Genomic DNA, 23,210 nt, shown 5'->3' on the forward strand with positions numbered 1-23,210 from the left:
TGGCTCAGGTCATGATCTCAGGGTCCTGGGATCGAGCCCCACATTGGGCTCTCTGCTCCGCAGGGAGCCTGCTTCCTCCTCCCTCTCTGTCTGCCTCTCTGCCTACTTGTGATCTCTGTCTGTCAAATAAATAAATAAAATCTAAAAAAAAAAAAAAAGATATATGTACATACAAGGCTAAAAGTATTCATGATACTGATAATACCAGATTTAGGACAGTATCCATTCCTGTATGGGGAAGGAAGGGAACAGCAGGTCTCCCTCATGCATCCATCGATCCACGCCTCGTACACACACAGGCTTTGAATGCTCAAGCCCTCTTCTCCCCATTCTCCCTCTTACTTACCAAGCTTCTACCCAGGCTTCAAGATTTAAATGAAACTTCGTATCCTGTACAAAGCCTTTTCTGACTCTTCTGGTTACCTGCTCTTCTGGACTCCCACAGTTCTTGGTAAAACCCCAATTAAAGCACAAATCACAAAATTCATTTGTATCAAAATCCTGTCTTCCCCACTCTGGTTCCTTCTGTGAACTCTGGAGGGTCTCATTCTAAAGAAATCCAGTTCAATTCAGCAAGTCTCTAGTAGGAATCAAGCACTATATTCTTAATCCTTGGCTGAGGGCTATGTTGCTAAACATATTACATGCTTCCTGCCTTTAAAAAGACTATATTTACCAAAAGAAAAAAATTTTAAGACAAAACTTAATATACATAAAGCTATTAGAGATGCTGCCCATCAAACATACTGGGTAGAGGAAAGAACAATTTTGGAAGATCATGATGGAAATGAAATTAAAGCTGGAACTGAGAGAGAAGGGTCCAAGGGGTATCGAGAGTGATACTGATGGGAACTTTGGAGACACTTCCAAATTTTTTCCTAAGATTTAATTATTTATTTGAGAGATAGAGTAAATGCATGAGTGGGGGCTGGGGCAGAGGGAGAGGGAAAGAGAGAATCCTCAGGCAGACTCCTTGCTGAGATCATGACCTGAGCCACAACGGAGGTGGCCACTCAACTGAGTCACCCAGGTGCCCTGAAGACACTTTAAAGAAAGGGCAGCAAACTTTTTCTACAAATGACCCACTGCAAATATTTTCAGCTTTGCAGGGAGTACAGTCTCTGTCACAACTCTTCTGTTATAGCACAGGAGCAGCTATAGATAATACATAGTCAAATGACCACATCTGTGACTCAATAAAACCTTATTGATGAACACTGAAATTTAAATTGCACATAATGTTCATGTGTTATGTAATATCCACGTGTTCATGTGTTACATAATATTTACCTGATTTGTTTTAACCATTTAAAAATGTAAAAACTATTCTTAGCTCATAGACCACATTAAATCAGGTACAGGTTGGATTTGACCCATGGGCCATAGTCTGCCAGCCCCCGCTCTACAGGACTGCCAGTTGCAATATAGGAAATGGACTAAATCAACCTGAAGGTAGGATAAGTACTAGGAGCTGATAATGAATGCTAAACAGTGGAAGGTCAAGACGGTCGTGCATATGAAGAGCTTATAAATACCAAAATAAAACCTACAGACTAATAAATAATGCAAACAAAAATATCAATAAGGCAATGTTTTGTGAACTCACGTGTGTGGAGACACATCTCAAGCTGGCAATTTAAGTTTATAATTTCCCAAGTTTTAGGACGTAAGAAAGAAAAGAAAGTTCAAGTATTGAACCAGAATGTATCTCACCACAGTTGCATCGGGGCTAAAAGAAGCATATGGAGTAGCCATTATTCACCCTTCTGGAAACAGTCCTGAGATTTACATGGAAGGTGGGGAGGAGAAGGAGATCAGACTTCCTACTAACAGAAATGTTTATAGGTGAAGAAGGGGCCAGGAATGGTGGGAATAAAAAGATATAGTTTCAAGTATGAGGATCAGCCCAAGAGATTCTGCTCCTGATAAATTTCGTAAAATACCATCATCTCTGTAGGTATCTATGGTTCCTTTTCCTTTTTCTTTCTTCCTAAAAGATTCTATGACTGAAACACCAGGCATAGTTTCAAAGAGATTTCTGATTCCTTGGCTTTAGGAAAAATATGGATGTAAGTCCCAAGCCTGTCTCATTTGCTGTCACCCTGCCCAGAAACATTCTGTGAGGTGGCCTGTTGGTCCTTAATATAGATAAATATCATGAGTTCCTAGTCCACAAATCATATTTTGCAAGTAATTATAATAGCTGTGAGTTAATGAGCTAATGGTAACCTCAAATAAAAACAACAATAACAATCTTAGGAATTAACAGATGGATTAGGACAACATTTTGAGATAAACCTGAGTGAAAAACTGATGCAGATGTGTGTACTTGCATATGACTATGGAAATCACTCCACTGCTCAGCCTGGATTTTAAACAAACAAATAAACAACCAAATAAAGATATTTATCAACAGTCATTACATCACATAGAAAACTTATATGCCACTCTTCTAAAATCAGCAAGATAGTTTAGGCTTCATTGCTTCAAGACTGAGGGGGACCAACTGTTAAGATATTGGGACCTTCTCTTACCTTCTGATATTCTGGGACTAGAAGGTGTCAATATGGGTAATAGGGGGCCCAGACATTATTTTAAAGGCTCTTGAGAATGAATGTCTAGTACTCTATACACTCTCCACAGGGCCCACCACTCTGAGTTAGACATCTAGTAATTATTAATTAATCAGAGTTCAGAAAATGATCATTTATCTCTCCTTTACTTTCCTGAAATTTGATTTCACTTTACGTTCCTTGTCCTCATCCACAAAGCAAGGAGTGATATCTCAGGTCTTTCTTCTCCATTATTCTGCTGGTCTATAACTTACACAAAGGTAGCTTTCAACCAAGTATAAAGTCCTCAGTGACAATAGGAGCTGTTTAAAAAATTAAATCGTCTTCTTGGTAAGAAGCAAGTTCCTTGTAGCTGAGTTGGAGAGAAGCTGGATCAGCATCTGGAACAGACTGTGCCATGCCAGGTGAGAGAATGAATGATTTCTTCCAACAAAGAGTCTAATTTCATCAGGTCCCCCACTCCGAAGACTCTGCATTCAATAGTTGCCATGGACCATGGTTCAGGGAAGTTTTACATATATTTAATTTGGTCCCCGTAACAATCTTTTGGGACTGTATCAGGAGTTGAAACCAGGTTATTTCTCATGTTCCTTTCTAAGATAGGAGAGTCAAAACCAAAACAACACACAGACACAGAGGTTTTGCTTCACATGGGATCCTCCAACATGTGGCCTGCTCAGAAGGATGAAATGACAGTGGCACCAAATTCCCTTCCCAGCTCCTAAAGGAAAGCAGGTTTCTAAATCATTCGGAGCCCACAATTTTACAAGTTGCGTCTGGTTTCTCCCTAAATAGGGAGCACTTCTCACAGTACCGGAGCTGCCTTGCCACCTTCTTCTCCACTTACACAATCTTTCAAAAGCTTGATCCTGCTGATTTTTAATTTCACTGGCCAAAAGAGCTCAGGCCTGCACCCTCCAAAATTTCATTGTGTACTTCCTCTTCCAGATTATCTATAAACACATTTACTAAAGAGGCCCAGCAGAAATCCCTGGAGGGGCCTCCCTGTTTACACATCTCCATCAACAGCAGGCAGACACATCCTCCTTTCGTTTCCTCCATTCATTCCTACATGTGACAAAACTGTCCTCCTAATACCACGGCAACACGATTTGGAATAGCATTGTTGTAAAACTTGTAACTGACGCCTTGAAAGTCCAAACAAATCACATTTGTTGTTCTTTTCCTGGTGCTTCTGTGCCTCCTCCAACCATTCAGATACGTTCTAGAAAACTGAATGTTTTTCTCCATTCATTACACTAAGTGGTCAATGATCCTACAATTTTTGGAGTTTACCAATATGAATGAGACTCACCAGCAGATGTTCACCAGGTTTCTAGCTCAGAATGGAAACAAGAGTGGAATTCACGAACAGTGAAAAACAAGTGCAATAAGTTATCTTACACGTGGGCCATTTTTTCCCTCGAGCTTCTTCAGGCCCTTACAACAGATGCCACAAAGTTTCAGCAATTTACTTAGATTCGGCACGCCAAGCAGGTAGAACATCCGGTTCCCTTACCGCCATTTGATCTAATACTACATCTCTCACCTCTTTGCTTCAAAAGACATGATGACAGTGGAAATTTCTATGTTTCAACAAAGACCAAAGCAAAGAAATCATTGAGGCTCCAGATCTCCTTTCTTCCCCGTGAGCACATCTTTTGCGCCCTGATCATCAAGCAGTCCCATTGATTCCCCAGTGGACCTTCTGCCTTTCATGTACACAAAAGCTTTTATTTCTGGATGACAGTACTTTTTGTGCTGTTTCTTCCATTCCTTTACAGTCTGACTTATTTACACCTGACCTGTCACACTTGGAGGCCTTCCCTGTTCTCACTTGAACAATTTTTTTGCCTCCCTCTCCCCAACACACCCCTAACTTTTTCTTCTTTTACACTTTATGAGATGGATGCAAAAGTTTGTATAGGAGCTCCTAATCTTTGGTATGTGGCATATTTTCCTGCCCTTCCATTAATGTGTTTAAAGCATTTCCAGGTTTCCTACAAGTTACAGACTTTTTAAAATATTACTTTCAATGTTAACTTCATGCACACATTGATTTGATCATAGTTCCATTCTCTAAAACTAAATAATAATGTGACAGGATTTTTTTTTTTTTGCCTTTACTCCCCTTCAGAAGGCTGAATGTAATTGAGTTATGAGCATTATTACAAGAGTCACAGATAATTTCCTGCACCAATCCCTGTCTAATCTTAGGCCCAAATCCAGTATAATTCCATTCCTTCCTTAATTCCAAAACTTCTTGCCTGAAGAAACAGGTATATATGTGAGATCCCAGTCGCAGGATATGGTTACCCTGATAACTATTATTTGGTCCAATTTTCCAGTGATATCAATAGAATTTCAATATCCTGACCCTGATCGGTTGGTCTTTAGTGGGGACTCTTAACCAGGGCCGAGGGATGGGTTCTAGGAGGTCTGAGAAACTCCTGAAATCATAGGCAAAACCATGTATGTCTATGGGAATGTGTACTTTTCTGAGAAAGAATTCCATAGTTTGTACCAGTTTCTCTCAGAAATTATGAAACAAACAAACAAAAAAATTTAAGAGTCACCGGTCCATAGTGTCCCTAAACATATTATTATTGAGCATGAATTTCTCATCCACAGAGCATTTATTTCTCCAGCAGTATTGTGTACATGTTTATTTACTGTTTTTATGATACCTATTCTGTTCTCATTATTTCTGTATATAAAATGTTATAATCCCATCAGTTCATCCATCCCTAATATTCCCATAGATCTCCTAACCCTACAGAACCAGTTTTCTCTAACTTTTACCAGTTTCATCCTTCTACCAAGCCTAAGGGAGGGGGGAAATGGAATTGGGATCCTTACTTGTTACCAATCATGATATCAACACTTTTTTATACTTCTAGAGTTTATAGATTCAGTATGCATTTAAATACTTGAGGCTTTGCCTTTTCTACAAAACTGCCCATTTTCTGTTTATATGGAGAGCGAGTTTTGCCATCCATATTCATCCAACACACCACAGAATCCCCTTCTCCTCACACTCCTCCCTCCTCACCCCACTAGCATCGTCCTAGCGAGGTCTGTGTCCAACTGGGTCTCATGCTTCCTCTGCACTTATCAACTTTCTCCCAATTTTTAGGTTAAATGCTAAACTGGCACTTAACAGATTTGCTACACACAGAGCTCATTTTCTGACCCCCCACATTAACACAACACCTCAATGCACCATTATATTTGCTGAACAAACCTCAGATTCTTTTGCAATCTACACAGTAACACCATTATAAGTTTTGCGCCCTCCCCCCCTCTTCTTTGAACTGGACTGAACTTACTAATTTGACTCCTTGCAATGGAGACAAGAAGGATATGGGAGGGAAGAAAAGAACGTTCCGTGCCCTTTTTAAGGTTTTTTGAGAAGGCAATTTAAACAATTACCAAAAATATATATTAAAATGAACTATGTAAAAAAACTCCAATAAAGATTCCAAAAGTCTAGCAAAAAAGTGAGACTGTATTTTTAAGAATGCATCATGCTCACAATTCTTAATATTTTCAATCGTCTCCTACTTGAGGCAGCACACTCATAGAGCTACTGTTCCATCAAAATCTCCATTGTTCTTCAGCAACGGGATATAATCCAACGAAACCCTAGGGCGGCTTACAATGCAATGGCAAAGACCCTTACAAGGATGTTCTCAAGATGAAAGATATCCTCACACTTCCGCACAGCAGCCTATGGAGGCTCCTGCTACCCAGGTCATATTCTAGTGACCCCACGGTCTAGAGGTCCTCCCGGACCACAGGGGTCACTCCATAGCAGATAAGATAAAAAAAAAAAAGAGCAAGTAAGCTGAAACGTATGTTGCAGAAATTTATGGAGATTTGGCAGTCTGCATCTCAGAGGTTTTGGGGGGTTTTGTTTGTTTGTTTGTTTGTTTGTTTTTTCTGTTAGAAACGACAATTACATTGGCGAACAGGATCCTGGCCCAGCCTGTCATGCAGATGTACTGACTATCCTAACAATGCTCCCAATTCTGCCGAACTCAATCACCATTTACAACACTGAGGGCAAGTTCCACTGAACGTCGCAGTGTAGGCTATGGGGGAGCTCCTCTCCTTTCCGTCCTTGCTGCAGTCCTAGTATCCACATCCTCCCCACCACTCTCCTACCCTAGTGATCTGCTCCACACCATCCCACCTCCTCATTACACACACACACATCCGCCAGGCAGAGGAAAGGAAGACTCCTCCTTGACTTGGAGCTGTCCTTTGGTAGAGACCAAGTATAGAAATGGGAGCTCCTGCTACAGATGGTGGATGTGAGAAATGGGGATAAGCCACAGGCGTGGGGTCTGTGGGATGGGCACAGTAATGATGATAAAAGCTACCATCAGCTAAATATGAATGTCCCAGACTCTACGCCACATACTTCAGATGCACCGTCTTGCTGATTTGTCACCACCACCCACGGAGGCAGGAAATATTATCCTGATTTTACAAATGAAACTGAGGCTCAGTGAAAGGAAGCAGTTTGCCCAGGGTCTGACTCCAAAGCCCATGCTTTTAAATAATACATCTAAAGTCTGCTGCCATATCTGGCAACATCTGACGTCTCAGCAGCAACAATTAAAAAGATGGGAGGGAAGGAAATTCAACAGTAAAGGGGATGATGGTGGAAAATCCTATCCCTGCAGAAGTAGAAATTTGGACCGTGGCTAGGAACGGGAATGAGCATTTTTGGCTTGTTTTCCACAATTTCGATACTGCTTTAAAAAATGAAATTGATTTTCAGTAAAATGCTTGAAACGCTTTCTTCTGCTCTCTGTCATTGAGAATCACATCATAATAAATGACATCGCAAAAAGGACTCTAAAGCTTAGAAGTAAATACTACAGCTTCCTTAACTATTTTGAACAAAAGAAAAATGTTATTTAAGCTAAAACCATATTGTTTTCACATCAACAAGAACATATACTTGACTGAAATCAATCAAATTAAACATTCTGCATTTATATGGTGATATTATAAATTAACTGCCCCTCCCACAGACCAAGAAGAGGAAACATACACTCACCAAACACACCCAAGCATGCGCACACGCGCACACACACACCTGCTACTTTATGAGTTGTTTGCTACCCTTGTTAACTGAAACAGATGAAAAACCACATCAGACTCAGAGGGAGGAGACTTTTGCAAGGGTTTGATTTATTTCAAGAACTAACTTTTCTCAAGCTGGGCATCCGGGGGGGGGGGGGGGAAGAATATTCTAAAGCACAGTCCTTAACCTTTTCACCCCCTTTCCTAATACGCAGACCTAACCAGTTGTTAGCAGGACTTGTCCTAGGGGCCTCATATGTCTCTACAAGTATATCATCTCCCTATGGATTTTACTCTACAGTAAAACTGACCCATAAATGTCCCTTATATTCATCTTCATGGCTGGAACTAACGCCCTGCAAGATTACACTCGGGACATTTCTTTCTAAGCAGAAGTGAACTCGATCTTTTTTGTAAAATCACCCTGGAGGCACCCAAAGAATTCAGAAAGGTCTGCACTTCCTCCCACAATCACACAGAGATGGATGCTAATTTCAGGATACAGCCTTGCCTCCTTTCTGCTCTCAATCACTTCTACGGAAATCAAACCTTTACACATTTACTCTGCATCACTGCGCTGAGCAGCCCAGGATGCTGTTCTCTCCATCAGCCAGTCCGTCCAAGCAACTGCAGCATAGTCTGTGCTAAAGTTATATAATGACAGAACTGGCCCAAGCAACAGGGGGCTTGAAGGAGGGAGAGGAAAGGCATGAGTGCTAATAAAATGAAAATCATCCCCAGGAATCACTCTTCAGGACTTTGAACCAAAAAGAAAGGTAGTTTTACCTTAAATAATCAATGTAGAATATCAGTAGCTCTAAGGATAGGGAGGAAATCACCTAATAATATGCTTATTATTCACATATTTTTTTTCAAGTCCCCATTGAAAAGTGCCATCCTATTAGCAGGTTACAAGAGTGACATCTAGTGGACTCTTACGCAATGACCAAAAGGATTTCACATGGACTTGAGACAGGGCTTCTCAAAATCTAACATGACACCGAAATCACCTGAGGATCCTGTTAAACAGTAGATTCTGGTCCCGTAGAATACACTAGAAACTAATATTTCTAACAAGCCACAGGTAATGCTGTTGCCACCGCTCCATGGACCTTTTGTGGCAAGGACCTAGAATATTTCGTACCTGCTTTTACCCTCAGGAGAGAAAAGAGGGAAGGGACATTGAGAACTGTTTCCAGGATAAAATTAGGCCAAATGAATTAACATGAGTTTTTTAAGTTCCTAGTTCACTAGCCCAACTCAGCATGCACACTTATGAGCTCCTGTCTGCACAGAAGCCTAACACCCGTACTCCTCGTCCTGAGTGCCAGGGACAAAACTAAGAAGGAAAAGACCTTCCTTCACAATCATATTTATTTGTGACATGATTTGCTCAAGTCTCCAACACAGGATCACTTCAGAACTTAACATCTTGCAAGTTTTCCTTCACTGTTATTATTTTATTTACCCAATATTGAATTATAATGTAAAAGTAATTTGTACCAGGGGCGCCTGGGTGGCTCAGTGGCTTAAGCCTCTGCCTTAGGCTCAGGTCATGATCTCAGGGTCCTCAGATCGAGTCCCTCATCAGGCTCTCTGCTCAGCGGGGAGCCTGCTTCCCCCTCTCTCTTTCTCTCTGTCTGCCTCTCTGTCTACTTGTGATCTGTCAAATAAATAAATATTAAAAAAAAAAAGTAATTTGTACCATATCAGAACTCGGTTCTTTTTCCCCCAGATGCCCTGCACCTGAGCAGGAAGCTGTCGGGGTATTGTCTAAGCACCAAGCACAGTTACTCAGAATTTCAGCAACATTTGCCCTGGACACCCCAAGAACAGAACAGGGTGTGTAACTACATCCAAATCCAGCCGTTTCCAGAATCCAGTCCTGTGTGATTTATCTGAGCCAGAGAACCTTGACCTCCACGCATAGCCTCCAGGCTAGACCCTCCGCTGAAGGTCGGGTGTGAGGTCCTCCACAGAGCGGCTCTGCCAGGCCCCACTCGGACTCCTGCCAGGGCCTCCACCTCAGCGACAGTAGACCTCGTCTTTGGTTCGAGGTCACAGTTCGAGAAGCCATCACCACCGATGAAAAATCAGTCTCTCTTTCCCCAAACACACACACACACACACAAACGTGTACAAAACCACATTCTAGTCCAGTAAAATCATTTAGGACAAGTGGGTTGATCTAAGATGATCATTTCTTAAGCAGTGGAATTCCTATTTCAAACAAACACAAAAGTGTTTTGGCAGAAATGAAGCTGGAATACTTGGAGATCTGCCCACTTGATTTCTCCCCGGGCTGCCCCTTTCCCCACACCCCTGAATACTCTTCTTCATGCCCCAAATACTCCTTTCCACTCGAAATCCCACCCCCAGCTACCACCCAGTTTGAATCGGAAACGATGGCTCTCACAATAGCTAAAACCATCCCAAACTCCCTTATCACTCAAGGACAATATTGTTTTCATTACCCAGACAGAGCTAGAGATACCTGTCTCACCATAACTTGATTTAGTTATGATTCTAACAGTTTTAGCATCTGCAATCAAAGGATTTATTCAAAAGATGTACAACCTGATTTCCTTACGGAAATTTGCTTTTAAGTCATAATTAAGGATCTCTGTGATGAGTAAACAACAGAACTGTTTATATCTCTTCAATTACTCTTGGCAGTCCTAAAGGGGAAAATAGGTAGAGGAAAATGTCACATAATTCTTCCTCAAAAGGGGGATGAAGATAGAAAACGAGACTCAACATGCCAGTTTCAGTAAGTAGCACTGCATCGCTTGCCTGCATAGTCAGGAGCCCCTGCCTTGGTTAGAATTTCAGTTACGGCACTTACATGGGACCTCGGGCAACTCAATCCTCTCTATCTTCACTCTCCTCATCTGAGGAGAAGACAGAAGCAATATCCATTTCGTGCAGCTGTTGTGAAGACTGAATTAAGATACGTAAGGTAGCTAGTAACCGTCATCATTCAATAAATGTTACCTCTAATGATTATTACAATTATTAACATAATATTATTAGGAATAGTGACTATTAATATTCTTCTTTACCTGAATATTCACAATGGTATTTAATTCTCTTGGATCATTTTAGCAAAATTTTTTTAGGTATTTATTATGCCTTTTTTTAAAATTCAAGTGTAATTAACCTACAATGTTATATTAGTTTCAGGTACAGAATGTAACAATTCAACAATTCTATAAGTTTCTCAGCATTGGTCAAGGTGAGTGAACTCTTAATCCCCTTAGACTCTAAAGAGTTTAAGTGAACTCTTAAACCTATACCCCCACCCACCGCCCCTCTGGCAACCACCAGTGTATTCCCTGTATTTAAGAGTCTGGTTTTTTTCTTTGTCTTTCTTTGTTTGTTTGTTTTGTTTCTTAAATTTCACATATGAGCGAAATTATATGGTATTTGTCTTTCTCTGGCTTGTTTCACTTAACATTATACCCTCTAGGTCATCCACATCATCACAAATGGCAAGATTTCATTCCTTTTTTATGGCTGAGTAATATTCCATTGTTCACGTGTGTGTGTGTGTGTGTGTGTATATGTATACAGCACATCTTCTTTATCCACTTATCTATGGATGAACACTTGAGTTGCTTCCATATCTTGGCTATTGTAAATAATGCTGCAATAAACATATGGATACATATATCTTTCTAAATTAGTGTTTTCGTTGTCTTTGGGAACTACTGGATCATATGATAATTTTATTTTTAATTTTTGGAGGAACCTCCATTCTGTTTTCAAAAGTGGCTGCACCAACTGGCATTCCCACCATCAAATTTTAGTCAAAATTGAGAGGCATAAACAACAAACAGTGCCATCAGTTCTGCATATATGTTGAGAATACTGAGAATGCAAGAGAAGCTAATAAGATCCTAAATGAATTTCAGATATATTCCTTAGTGAACAGATATATTCCTATCCTCGTGTCTCTTTCTATTTTACCTCTTTGTGAAATGCATTTTTAAAAAATATATATTTTCAAATGGAGGCAAGTCTGATTTTTAAAAATTACATTAGTTTTTGAACCATAACTATGTTTATTCTTTGTGCAATATGATCTCCTTAAACATCACACTGTGTAATTTATTTTAAATTTAAGAATTTTATTTTAAATCAAGGTAAGCGGAACTTCATCTCAGGAGAGGCCCAGAGGGTGGCAGTTGGTATGCCAGCAGCTGGCCTATTTGCCATTTTTTATCTGCCTGTTGGACTGATCAATTCTCTATATTCTTAGGACTGTGTGCCAAAGTCCTGGACACTTGGCTTCAAAGTAACCAGAACCTTCAAATTAAAAAAAAAAAAATTATTTTGTTTTAACAAGAATCCAAAATTCAGAAGGACCTGAGGCACACATAAGCTTTAGAGCAAATATTCAAAAGCTACCTTGCCAAAAGCTTTAGAACAAAGGGGATGGGAGAAATTTGGACAATTCCTGCCTTAATTTAAAAAAAGTCTTTGGAATATTCTAAGGTGTCAGTACTGAGTAATCCAGAAGTTTTCAGAAACCTGTGAGATGTAGCCTAATGTCTTCCCTATCACCACCAGCACTTCTGTTCCAAGTGAATCTCCAGGCATTTTTAACTGGGTAAAGATTATCAAAATTCACTGCATTTCAATATTACAAGAACAGATGCTTAAAATACTCTGTAGTTCTCTCACTTTTTAAGACGGCGGGACAAATCTGCACAATGTTTGGTTCTCAAAGGGAGATATATCTCTTATAGAGATAGGTTCCCATATTGTGGGCTTCTCAGAGATTACTTTGGAAAATCATTTTTGTCATGCTTCATTTTGTTAACCATGAATTTAGACTAAATCTCAATTAACTAGAAAATTCAGTAAACTAGAAGCCCTATTCCCTTTGACACAAGTAGGTGACATTGCTATATACGATTCTCCTCAAACTCTCTTTGTTTTAAGAAGTTGGTATAAGAGTTCTCAGCACAAAGAGATTTTTTTTTCTGTTTTCTTTCACTCCCTCTCTCATTTATTTATTTATTTATTTATTTATTTATTTATTTTTTGGTAAATATAAGAAAAGATGGCTGTTAGCTGAAGTTATTATAGTAATCATTTCACAATATATGTAAATCAAACCATCACACCGTATGCCTTAAACAGTGATGTATATCAATTGTTTCTCAATAAAACTGTGGGGGAAAAGAATGCTATATTTCAGTAATGACTCAAGTCAATTCAACTATAATTTCTTTAAAAGGTGATCTAAGAACAGTTTTTTAAAACAAACAAAGAAAAATACCACAGCATGTGGTATTCTCTCCTTTCCATTTGGAAAGAAAGAGAGAGAGAGAACGAGAGAAAAGTAGAAATTCCCTTAAGAAAGAAATTCATCTATGTATCTTTATTCTTTATTTACTCTGCCTCTTAGCTGCCATGGATAGTTCTCATAGAGATTATTTTGTAGCTTCCTAGAAACTATTTTACAAAGTTAGAATCATTAGCCCAACTACAGAAATAATAATAGGAGCCACTTTCCATTGAATTCTTACAAGAGTCAGGTATGGCACAAAACACCTAGCATACACCGTCTCATTTAATTCCTTCAAAAAACATGGAAACAACTGTCATTATTGACCTTTCTGCATAGGAAGCAGCTAACACTAGGGATATTAAAAGACTTGTCCAAGATTTCAGAGTCAGTGAGTGGCAGAGCACACATCCTAATGGATGACCTGGAAGGCTTAGAGTCCTGGTGGTGATTCCAAAGCTCAAGTTCCCCCAGCTGTGCGTGCTGTAGGGCTTCTCAATGTCTTGAAATCAAGGGCCCAGTTCTTCCTCATCCGGAAACCTTCAGGAACTAAACCACTGCCTGCTTCACAGGGGACTCAAGAAATTGTTGCTTAATTGAAGAAAGCATAAATTGAAAACGTGATAGGCAGAAACCTACAATTAACTGCCCCCATAGCTCAAAATTCGAACATACTTCAAGGTCACTTATTGGGTTTGATACCTACTAGAGTTATGATAAGCAGGCCCTTTGTCAAAGAGATGATGGAAAAGATTAAAAGAATTCTACCATCTATCAAAGAAACTAAAAGACAGGCATCCACAATGTATCAAGCACCAAAAGAATGACAACTTTGGATATAGAAGGAAAGGAAACAAGTTCTGAAGTATTAAAACCATGGTTCTGATCCAGGTTCTTTGACTTTCTACCTATGGCCATAGCAAAGTTTCTTTCTCTCTCTTTGGTCTCCTTTTCATCAATATAAAATAGGAAAAAAATTATATATATATATATTATTATACATATATATAATATTATATATACACACATAAAATCGTTACAGAATGTATGTCCAATGGAAGCCTGCATGATTATTTTTACTGTTATTACCAATGCATCAATTAAATTAAAGATGTGATACAATCATATGCCTGTTAAAATCATACTTCCAAACTTCAGTGAATGCTTTAGTGTAACTATGGTTAAAAAAAAAAAGTCACAAAAGAAGAGGCACATGTATATCATCTACATTTTCACTTTTTGAAAAATCCTTAACATAGGTTAAAAAAAAGATTCCCAAGGTTACCTAATCTGTTATGATTTAACAGCATTTTAACGTTTCTAAGGAATGATAGCAAAGTGCTGCATCTCTTCAAACTTGGAATTTACTGCCTGTCTGAGTCTCTGCTTGTGCCAAATTAAATATACAGTATAATGTCCATACCAGAAATAACATAGCACAGCTTCCTGCTCTATTCCTTGGTTGAATGAGCCCAAACTGAGGAAAGGGAGACATGATTTTATTTAATCATCTGAATAATTGTATTCTTCAATTTCTTGAGTTAGAAGGTACTCCAGAGCAGGGGGAAAAAAGGGTTTAAAAGAAATTGCCACGTGAATTATCAGGCCATTTAAAGGAAAAATTCTTTTTGAAGGCACTACCTTTGAAAGGCTCAAGAAAAAGTATATAAAGAGTCATGTTAATGAACTGCTCAGAAAGTCAACTTCCCCTAGCTACTCCGCAGCACTCAGACTGCTGAGGACTGGGGACTCCAACATCTCTTGGCCTATGAGGTCCATGTAAACTGGAGACTAATGATTCTTCCCGGTAGGTACCAGCCAAACCGCTTTTGATGAACTGGGTAATAGAAGAGCATGGAGAAATGGGATGGTAGATGGGAAAATGTGTCCTGGGAGTCTAAGGAAGGTTGCTGGGTTTTTTTAAGGTGAAGGACATGGTCATATCATTATCCACTGATAGCAATGCGGGTATTAGAGGAGATAAAGTGCAGGAGCGATGCCTTTAAGTAGAGACAATGTGGAAGGGGACAAGTCATTCATCGTGATAGGAAGGAATGAAGAGAACACACATTGGGGGGTATGGCAGAGGAAAGATAAGATAGTTCTCTTCCAACTGTATCTATTTTCAGTGAAATAAGAAACCATCTTTGGCTAAGGAAGAGGAGGGAGGTGGAGAGATCTGAGGAGAAAGAAGAAGTGAAATAGTCATCCCAGAGAAAATAAATGTGCAGGTAGTGTGCCAGGACTGTGAGTAAGGCTGGGGCCCACTTGAGAAAGATGGCCATGAGCTGGGAGTGAGGCTGTAAATGTGGTAGCTATGTTTTCCTCCAGCCATACACTACAAATGAAGTTTAATCAGCAGTTTAATCGGATTTTGCCAGCTGAATACAAAGGAGACAGCATCGTCACCAATAATAATAAAGTCTCATCGCGAACCTTATTACTCATAGTGCAGCATCCATATCACTGGGAATCAGGCAAAGCATCTTCACAAGATGTCTATTTAGAGACTCAGATGCATGTGAAAGTCTTAGAAATACCTGAGTGGTGGCCAAGTGAAAACCAGAAAAATCATTAAGGATGTCACTGGGGTGATCTAAGTGGATTATAAAGGCACCAAGATTGTTGGCAGAAGAAATGACTGAGTCAAAGGAAGAGATGCACAGAGCCATATGCGAATGGCTGTCCAGGTGGTCATAAGATGACCTGGAAGGCTTGGAGTCCTGCTGGTGACTGAGGCAAATGTCTGAAGGATGATGGGATTGGTGTTCTTTTAAGAGAAGGAGGTAGTAGTGGTTGTCTCATCCAGACTAGTCTCTTTAGCAGGTTATACCCATCCTGAGGGTGATGCTGTTGCTGAAGAAGCTGTGGTTTGACGAGAAGCACACAGAACCCCGTGAGCTTCCCCAAGGCCTGCTGCCAACAGTACAGACTGGGAGAGAGATGGTCTTATCAGAAACAGAGAGAGCTGAGTAGGCTTCCATTAGATCCACACGCCAGCACTCGCCTTAGGGCACAGAAGCAGTATATTGTTGAGCATTTAGCATGAAGGTAGCCACCCAAAGATTTGTGCTTGCACTAGCAAGCACAGTAATTCTGTTTAAGAGTAGAGAAATTCGTTGATCTCAAAGAGAAGCAGAAAAGAAAAAAGGAGAGAAGGAGGAACAGAAACAATGGGGAGACTCATATGCTCTTCAGGATAATGAAACTCCCGAGTAGCAGCCCAAGCACATGGTGAACAGAGGTGAAGCCTCCTATCCGAGACTGTACAAGTTTCTTCTGCAAAGATCTCCTCCATTTTCCTTGAAAATATACAGTATAGTTTCCTCTCTTCGTGAGTCTATTTGTGAATGGATCTTCATTGAGACTGGGGAGAGGCTGAGGTTTCATGAGGATCATGAGCCCCCAAAGCAGAGGAGAACATGCAAATACAGGGTCCTGGGATGTTGAAGAAATTTGAGAGAGAGTTTTGGATAAACGCAGGTTATGAAATTAGGGGGATTATGATGTTAATCCTATACATAAAGGGCATCGGCCCCACTGATTAAAAAAGAATAAAACATATTCTTTTTGAAGACCGGCCAACTGCTTTCTCTGTACTCTCCTATCCCATCCCCTACAATCCTCCTGTCATTATCAATATAACTGAACGGCTAAGAAACATTTCGGGATGCCTGGGTGGCTCAGAGGGTTAAGCCTCTGACTTCGGTTCAGGTCATGATCTCAGGGTCCTGGGACTGAGCCCCACATTGGGCTCCCTGCTCAGTGGGGAGCCTGCTTCTCCCTCAGCCTCTCTCCTTGCTCATACTCTCTCTCTCTCTCTCTTAAATAAATAAGATCATATAGAGAGAGACACACACCCACACACACACACACACACACACACACACACACACACGTGAACATTATGTAATTATTAATCCCTTGGGCTATGTGTTTCTCAAGGGCAAGGCCTAATGGTAATGGAAACAAAGGAAGCACTGAAATCTACAAGTTCTTTTTAAAAATCTGAATTCTCGCAGAGCACCTGGGTGGCTCAGCTGGTCAAGTATCTAACTCTTGATTGCAGCTCAGGTCATGATCTCAGGGTTTGAGACTGAGCTCCAAGTTGGGCTCCGCATTCCACACAAAGTCAGTTTGTTCCTCTCCCTCCCCCTCCTTGTTCTCTCTCTCTCTCTTCACGCCACCCCTTCTCTAAAATCAATCAATCAATCTAAAAATCTGAAAAGTGTCCATCAATATATTCAAGAAGTAGCAAAATGACTATCTCAATGCTGTCTACTTTTGTTTAGCTCACTCATTTTTAAAAAGTTGGAAAAGAATAGAGAGGAAAGAACACAAGTGGATAATCAACCTGAGAAGTTAAAAATTACGTGTATGTAAAATAAAACACAAATCAAGGATCTCTACTTTTCAGAAATCTATATTCATGCATTCAAGGTCTGTGATATTTCAGATGGGGTTCAACAAGAATTAAGGAGAGTCAGCGGGGTACCTAACTAATTCCTGAGACCATCGGGGTCCTCCATTATAGACTTTCAGCTCAAAACTCAGACAACTCAAATTAGATGCAAAGCTATAATTATTATAGAAAACTGAATTATAATTATCCTGGCACTCACCCATAAAAATATTTCCCAAATCTATTTTAAAAATTAAAAACAGACCAAGGTCTAGAAGCATATCTAGGATCCATCTCAGTATGCTAGTTTCATTCAAGCTGAATTTGCATTTGTTCCTTAATCACAGTGCTGAACCAGTCCTCCACCAAGAGGAAACAAATTAATTCTGAGTTCCTGAGGAAAGATCCTAGTAGATCTTCTCTTATTTCTTGCAGATAATAAAGCTGCAATCAACTAGATCAAATAAGCACAATATCCACTTTATGTGACTGGGACAATTCAAGCAGGAAAAGTATAGTTCTGTCTTTACAGAATACATACACGCACACACATACATAAGAGTTTCCCGTATCTTTTGCCTACCATAATAAAAACCAAGGATTCTAAATTTCTTTTTACCTCACAGTGAAATAATTGAGAGCATACCCAAGATGCCAGAGCTCTCAGTACAAACACTCAGGAGCAACAGCAGAGGTCTATACCAAACTCTTTTAAAAGACGTTCTTTAAAAAAAAAAAAACTATAAACCTTATACTAGAACATAGTGAACACCTCCCACGTGGTGTGATGTGGAATTATACTATAAAGATTTCCAAGTCAAACACATTTTCTCCACACACCAAAAACTGGAGACTGGACTTCCGTTATTAGCAATGAATTCCTATGTGTTCCAACATTTTCTTCTGTTAAAATGCCTGTGAGAGGGACTTCCATCATCAACAATGAGGATCAGTTAGTTGATGCAACCCGTTAGCTAGGAGCAGGTCTGATGGAGACAGTGTGGGTTGGAGTACAAGAAGGCACTGCAATCATAGCACTCTCCAGTCAAAGGCAGCAGATCTAAAAGATAACTCAACGAGGAGGAAGATCAGAGTTGGGATCCATCTACTCAATTCAGGTATCAAATTTGCTATCTGAGAAGGGAGAAGGCTAAATTTGGTGATCTCTAAAAGGTGCAAAATTGCCACTTTCGTGACACATGGTAGGTCTGGCTAAAAGAGTACAGGGCTCCGAAGTAAGGAATCAAAATGCCACCAATGCTGGTCATAAAAGCACTGCTCAAGAAAAGAGGGCAGGCAGTAAGGAAAATATTCTACAACCGTAGCTATGTCAAAGGGCAGCTCTGCAGGGAAATCACAGTAACGCCTTACGTGTAAAGAGACCATAAATAGAAACAGAGAAAAATTCTAGACTCACATTGGGTCACTGAATTGCTCAAATTTGCATTAAAAGAAATGGGAAAGAAACTAGTTTGGCTGAAGGAAATAATGTTCTTAAGACTAAAAGGATGATTAGCAGTGTTGATGGATTTGCTGGCTAATGCAAAATGCTGGCTTTGATGTGTTCCATCAAGAGCACGTGCTCTGAAAGGGCCACAGTAAAATTTACCCCTTCATTCAATGGATATTAATACGGTGCCTTGTATGTGCTTCTGGTGGAAGCAAGAAAGGATACAGTAATGAAAAAGACACCTCTGCTCTCAAACCTCCAACATCGGACAGAGGACCTAACAAATACAGCAGGACATACTACAACTGAGTCAAGCAAAGGTTAGGGGTTTGGAAGAAGAGTTAGAGTTTTTGTTCTCATTTTTATTTGTGAAGGATCACAGTTCCCTCACATATTCATTCACACTAGCCAACGTCAAGAATTTCTAAGGACAAGTTTAGACACTTAATAAAGAACAGCAGTTCCCAAACCATCTGCTTTGCTCTGAAAATAAAGATCCGTCACACGCAAATTTTCATTTTACTCCAACCCTGTGAGAATATTATTGTCAGCTGGGGTAGGTAACATTTGGTTTGTAATTGACATGGTGAACAAACCATGCTTTATAAAATGGCTACAATTAGTGCTTCTTTGGGGCGAAAAAAAAAAAATAAACCATCATACGAGGCCAAAAGTCACTCACTTTCAGCAAGTTCCTTTGATCCATTTAAGTGTCCTGTTACTAATCTTCTGACGAAGAAATGTGCAAAACACAGAATTTAAAATGAACAACAGGACCTTGTTACAGTCAGACAAAGATAGATAACAGAATATCCTGAAAGGATTTTTTTTTTCTTACAAAGGGAAATAATCTCCCAAACTCATATCATACAAAACTGCAGATCAGGGCAGCCCAACCCTGTGCTGTGTGTATCAGTCCTACCTGGTAAGGAACGATACTGCCATGAGCCGTGCCCCAACGTTTTGCTTCCTTTTGGCCAATGAGATAATTAGCAGCTACCTGGGTCAAACATGCCACCTGCCAGAAAAAAAAAAAAAAGTAGTTTATCCACAATCATAAGCAGAAGGTTATACTACAAAAGTTCTCATTTGAATTCACTTCATGTCATTGCAAAAAGAAAGAGAGAGAAGCAACTCCAAGCAGATCAGAAAATATATAGGCATCACCGTACAAAGAAAGGAAGAGCAGTATTACATTATCGCATGAGACTACGTATGAACAGCACTCGGCGCTTGAAAAATCACCTGAAGACAGAGGTCGACCCAATAGATAAAACCCTGGGCCAGCCTTTAGCGTCAAGACCACAGCAAAATGCATCGGCAACTGGTACGTTCCTCTCCCCTCTTCACCCACGTCCTTTTACTTTCTGTCAAGATGACAAAAAAAGAGCCTGTGTCATCACTGAGCAGCTGAACCAGTCATGAGCCATATTCCTGTAAATTTCTCATTTTGTGACGAAAATAACAATAATAAATCTCCGTTTTGTTTAAGTCCGTTCAGTCAAGTTTTCTGTTGCTAGCCGCCCAAAGCATCCTTAACGAACACACAGGGTCCAAATTATTTGACTTGGGAAAATTCCTCAGCGAATCATCCTCATTTACACAAAAAGTGCTCTCCCTCCGTCAACTTAGTCCTAACCCCATAGCCTCATTATTATAATTATTTCCGTTTTCAAAAGCCCTAGACTTATTAAAGGGGTCATCTAAAGCCTTAAGGTCAACCTCTGACTCCTGCAGTATTTCATACACATCGCTTGAAAACCTACAACCATCCAATTCTATATGAGGAGAACAGGAAGAGAATGAACTCGATTCCCGGTGACCCGCCACCAGGAGCTTATGTTCCCACGAACACCCATGATACCAAGGGCCCCAAACTATGAAAGACAAACCTAATAACAACCTTCCATAGTTTCCTGGAAAAAAAAAAAAAAGCTTCTGGCCTCATAACATAATCATGATATACCATGGGCTCATTTTTCCCATCCTAGATCTTCAGAGGTGACATGGCTCCCAAGCCGGCAAGTCAAACAGATCCCAAACTGAGTTCGGCTCCTGGAACAACTCCAGGGATGGTTTTTTCAGGGCTTGCAGAGGCAACCTGCGATTGGCCTCTACCTGGCCCGGCAGCTTGCCTCCCACACAGCCTGTCTCCATAGGGCTCAGCCTGCACGAATCTCCTTAGAGCAGCAGACATTCTCTTTTACTTTATTCTTGGGATTTACACTCACTTTTATGTTCATTTACTGCTCTGTTGAAATTGGAACTGCCTTATGGCAGCTGGTTCGGCTGGACTGCCCAGGTGGCAAAACTAATAAACTTTGAGTCATCCACTTCTGGACCTCCATCTGGTCTCGGGCATTTGAACCATGGAGCATTCCAGGGCTGCCTGGGGCTGCCTGGTGCTAATCGCCATTTCACAGATCACTTCTGTGTCTTTCAAAATGGAAAATCAAATCAACATTTTGTAGTAAAAAATGCACTGGATGGGAAGTCCAGTTTCACGGTCTTTCATTTCTGTCAACTCTAAGTAGTTGTACGACTGTCGGTATTTAATTGAACTACGTCGACCTTCACACACATTCTCTATAAAATCTTGGGCATTTGACCAAAAGGGATGGTTTTCAATCTTTTTTTTTTTTTAAAGCAGAACTCCTGTATCAAAATGAATTAATGCATGAAATCCTAATATGTGAGCAGGTTAATACCCTCAGTGTTCTGGTTGAAGCAGAAGCAGGCCTCCAATGACACAATGTCACCCCGGGCCGCATAAACACAGAACACAATTTGCAAAATAGTAAATGGTCTTATATTTGCTTCTAAGGGGGTCTACACCTCTGACTATTATTCTTCTTAATAGTCTGGCAGATACTAGAGATGCAAGTGTAGTCATTTTCCCACAAAAGCTCTTCTTGAAATTGGGTAGATTTTCTCAAGCCTGAGGTTTTTCTATAAGAAAGGTTTTTCTTTGATCTACCTCTGTTGGGAGTGGGAGTGGGGGCTGTTTCTTTCGAAATAAATTCTGGTGCTACTGGTGGCCAGTGAGTCACATTAATAAAGGTAATACTTTACAAGCAAAGAATCATAAGAGGCTTAGTATCTCTACTTTTTTTAATTTCAAAGTCAGCTGATAGGCAATAGACCAACACCAGCATAGCTGCAAGTGGACTGGGGCACCTGGGTGGCTCAATCAATTAAGCATCTGCCTTCCTCAGATGATGATCCCGAGGTCCTGGGATTGAGCCCCACATCAGGCTCCCTGCTCGGTGGGGAGTCCACTTCTCCCTTCCTTCTGCCCACCCCCACTCGTGTGCACTCTCTCTCTCTCTCTCAAATAAATAGATAAAATCTTAAAATTAAAAAAAAAAAAAGAGGTAGGACTGACTGGATGATCACAGGTTAACCTGTGAATCCTAGATTGATCTGAGATGCTTGACAGGAGTAGGTATGGGCTGGATTCTAGGCTGGAGATCAGCCTGACTGCCTCATTTCTGGTCCACAACCTCTTTCTTTCTTCTCAATTTTGACTTCTGTGTTTCTGACCCTACCTTGCTAAGCTGTATCTCTAACAACTATTTCATAAAAGTAGCCCTATTCAGAGTAAGTTTGAATGGACAGTCAAAACTCATCTCATAGGCTGTTTCTAAATGGGATGCCCTATCAATTTCCTCCACACAGTGGTAACTCATGAAAACAAAAAGTATTTCAGAACCAGCAAGCTCCCACTGGGCAGAAAGGTTAGATAAGGTTTTTAAGCCATGGCCACTCAAAAACAAAGTGTGATTCGTCAGTATTCAGAGGCAAATCTGGGGGGGGGTGGAGAATTCTATTTAAAAAAAAGAAAGAGCAACAGGGCTAAACTTAGCTACCCAGTGTTTAAAAGGGGCATTGCAAATCTGAGAGTAATCTACTATTTACAATGAAGTATTTTAAGGCAGCAGAAGGGGGAGAAAGTCAACAGTTATGATGTGATTCTGTATGAAAATCAGGCTTCCTGGCAATTAATGACAAATTTTCCACAAATCAAAAGAATGCAGGATGTGACTTTTAGGTTAATAACTACATACTGTATATCAATTCTAAATATTGCATTAGATCATTACTTTCATCTCCTAAACTTAGGCTCATTATTTCATCATGTGGATGCTATATAATTTACTCAGAATGTTGCCTTTATATGGTTTCATCTAAACAAAAAGGCCAACTTTGGTTTAATAATAATCATTCTGACAGCAAAACTATTATTTTAGATAACATAGTGGGTCCTGGTATTCTGTGTGTCTAACCAGAAAACCCATGGATGGTCAAAGTGGATCTCAAAGGGCACAGCCCCAAAAGACATGAGGAAGAATACACCCAATTATTTCCCAAAGCAGCCCCTTGCTCTCTGCC

The 23,210-nt window shown here is 40.1% G+C and overlaps 1 protein-coding gene across 3 annotated transcripts in view; it reads right to left on the reverse strand.

The window, feature by feature from the left end:
* SUGCT (succinyl-CoA:glutarate-CoA transferase) overlaps positions 1 to 23,210 on the reverse strand; it is a 765,791-nt gene that overhangs the window by 551,054 nt on the left and 191,527 nt on the right. For all 3 annotated transcript variants that reach the window (XM_080818391.1, XM_080818390.1, XM_080818392.1), the window contains exon 9: positions 19,741 to 19,836. In XM_080818391.1, the coding sequence (XP_080674517.1) occupies positions 19,741 to 19,836 (96 nt within the window). The remainder of the gene's footprint in view (positions 1 to 19,740; positions 19,837 to 23,210) is intronic.

Source organism: Martes martes (genome assembly GCF_963455335.1).
Source record: "Martes martes genome assembly, chromosome: 11".
Taxonomy (NCBI): domain Eukaryota; kingdom Metazoa; phylum Chordata; class Mammalia; order Carnivora; family Mustelidae; genus Martes; species Martes martes.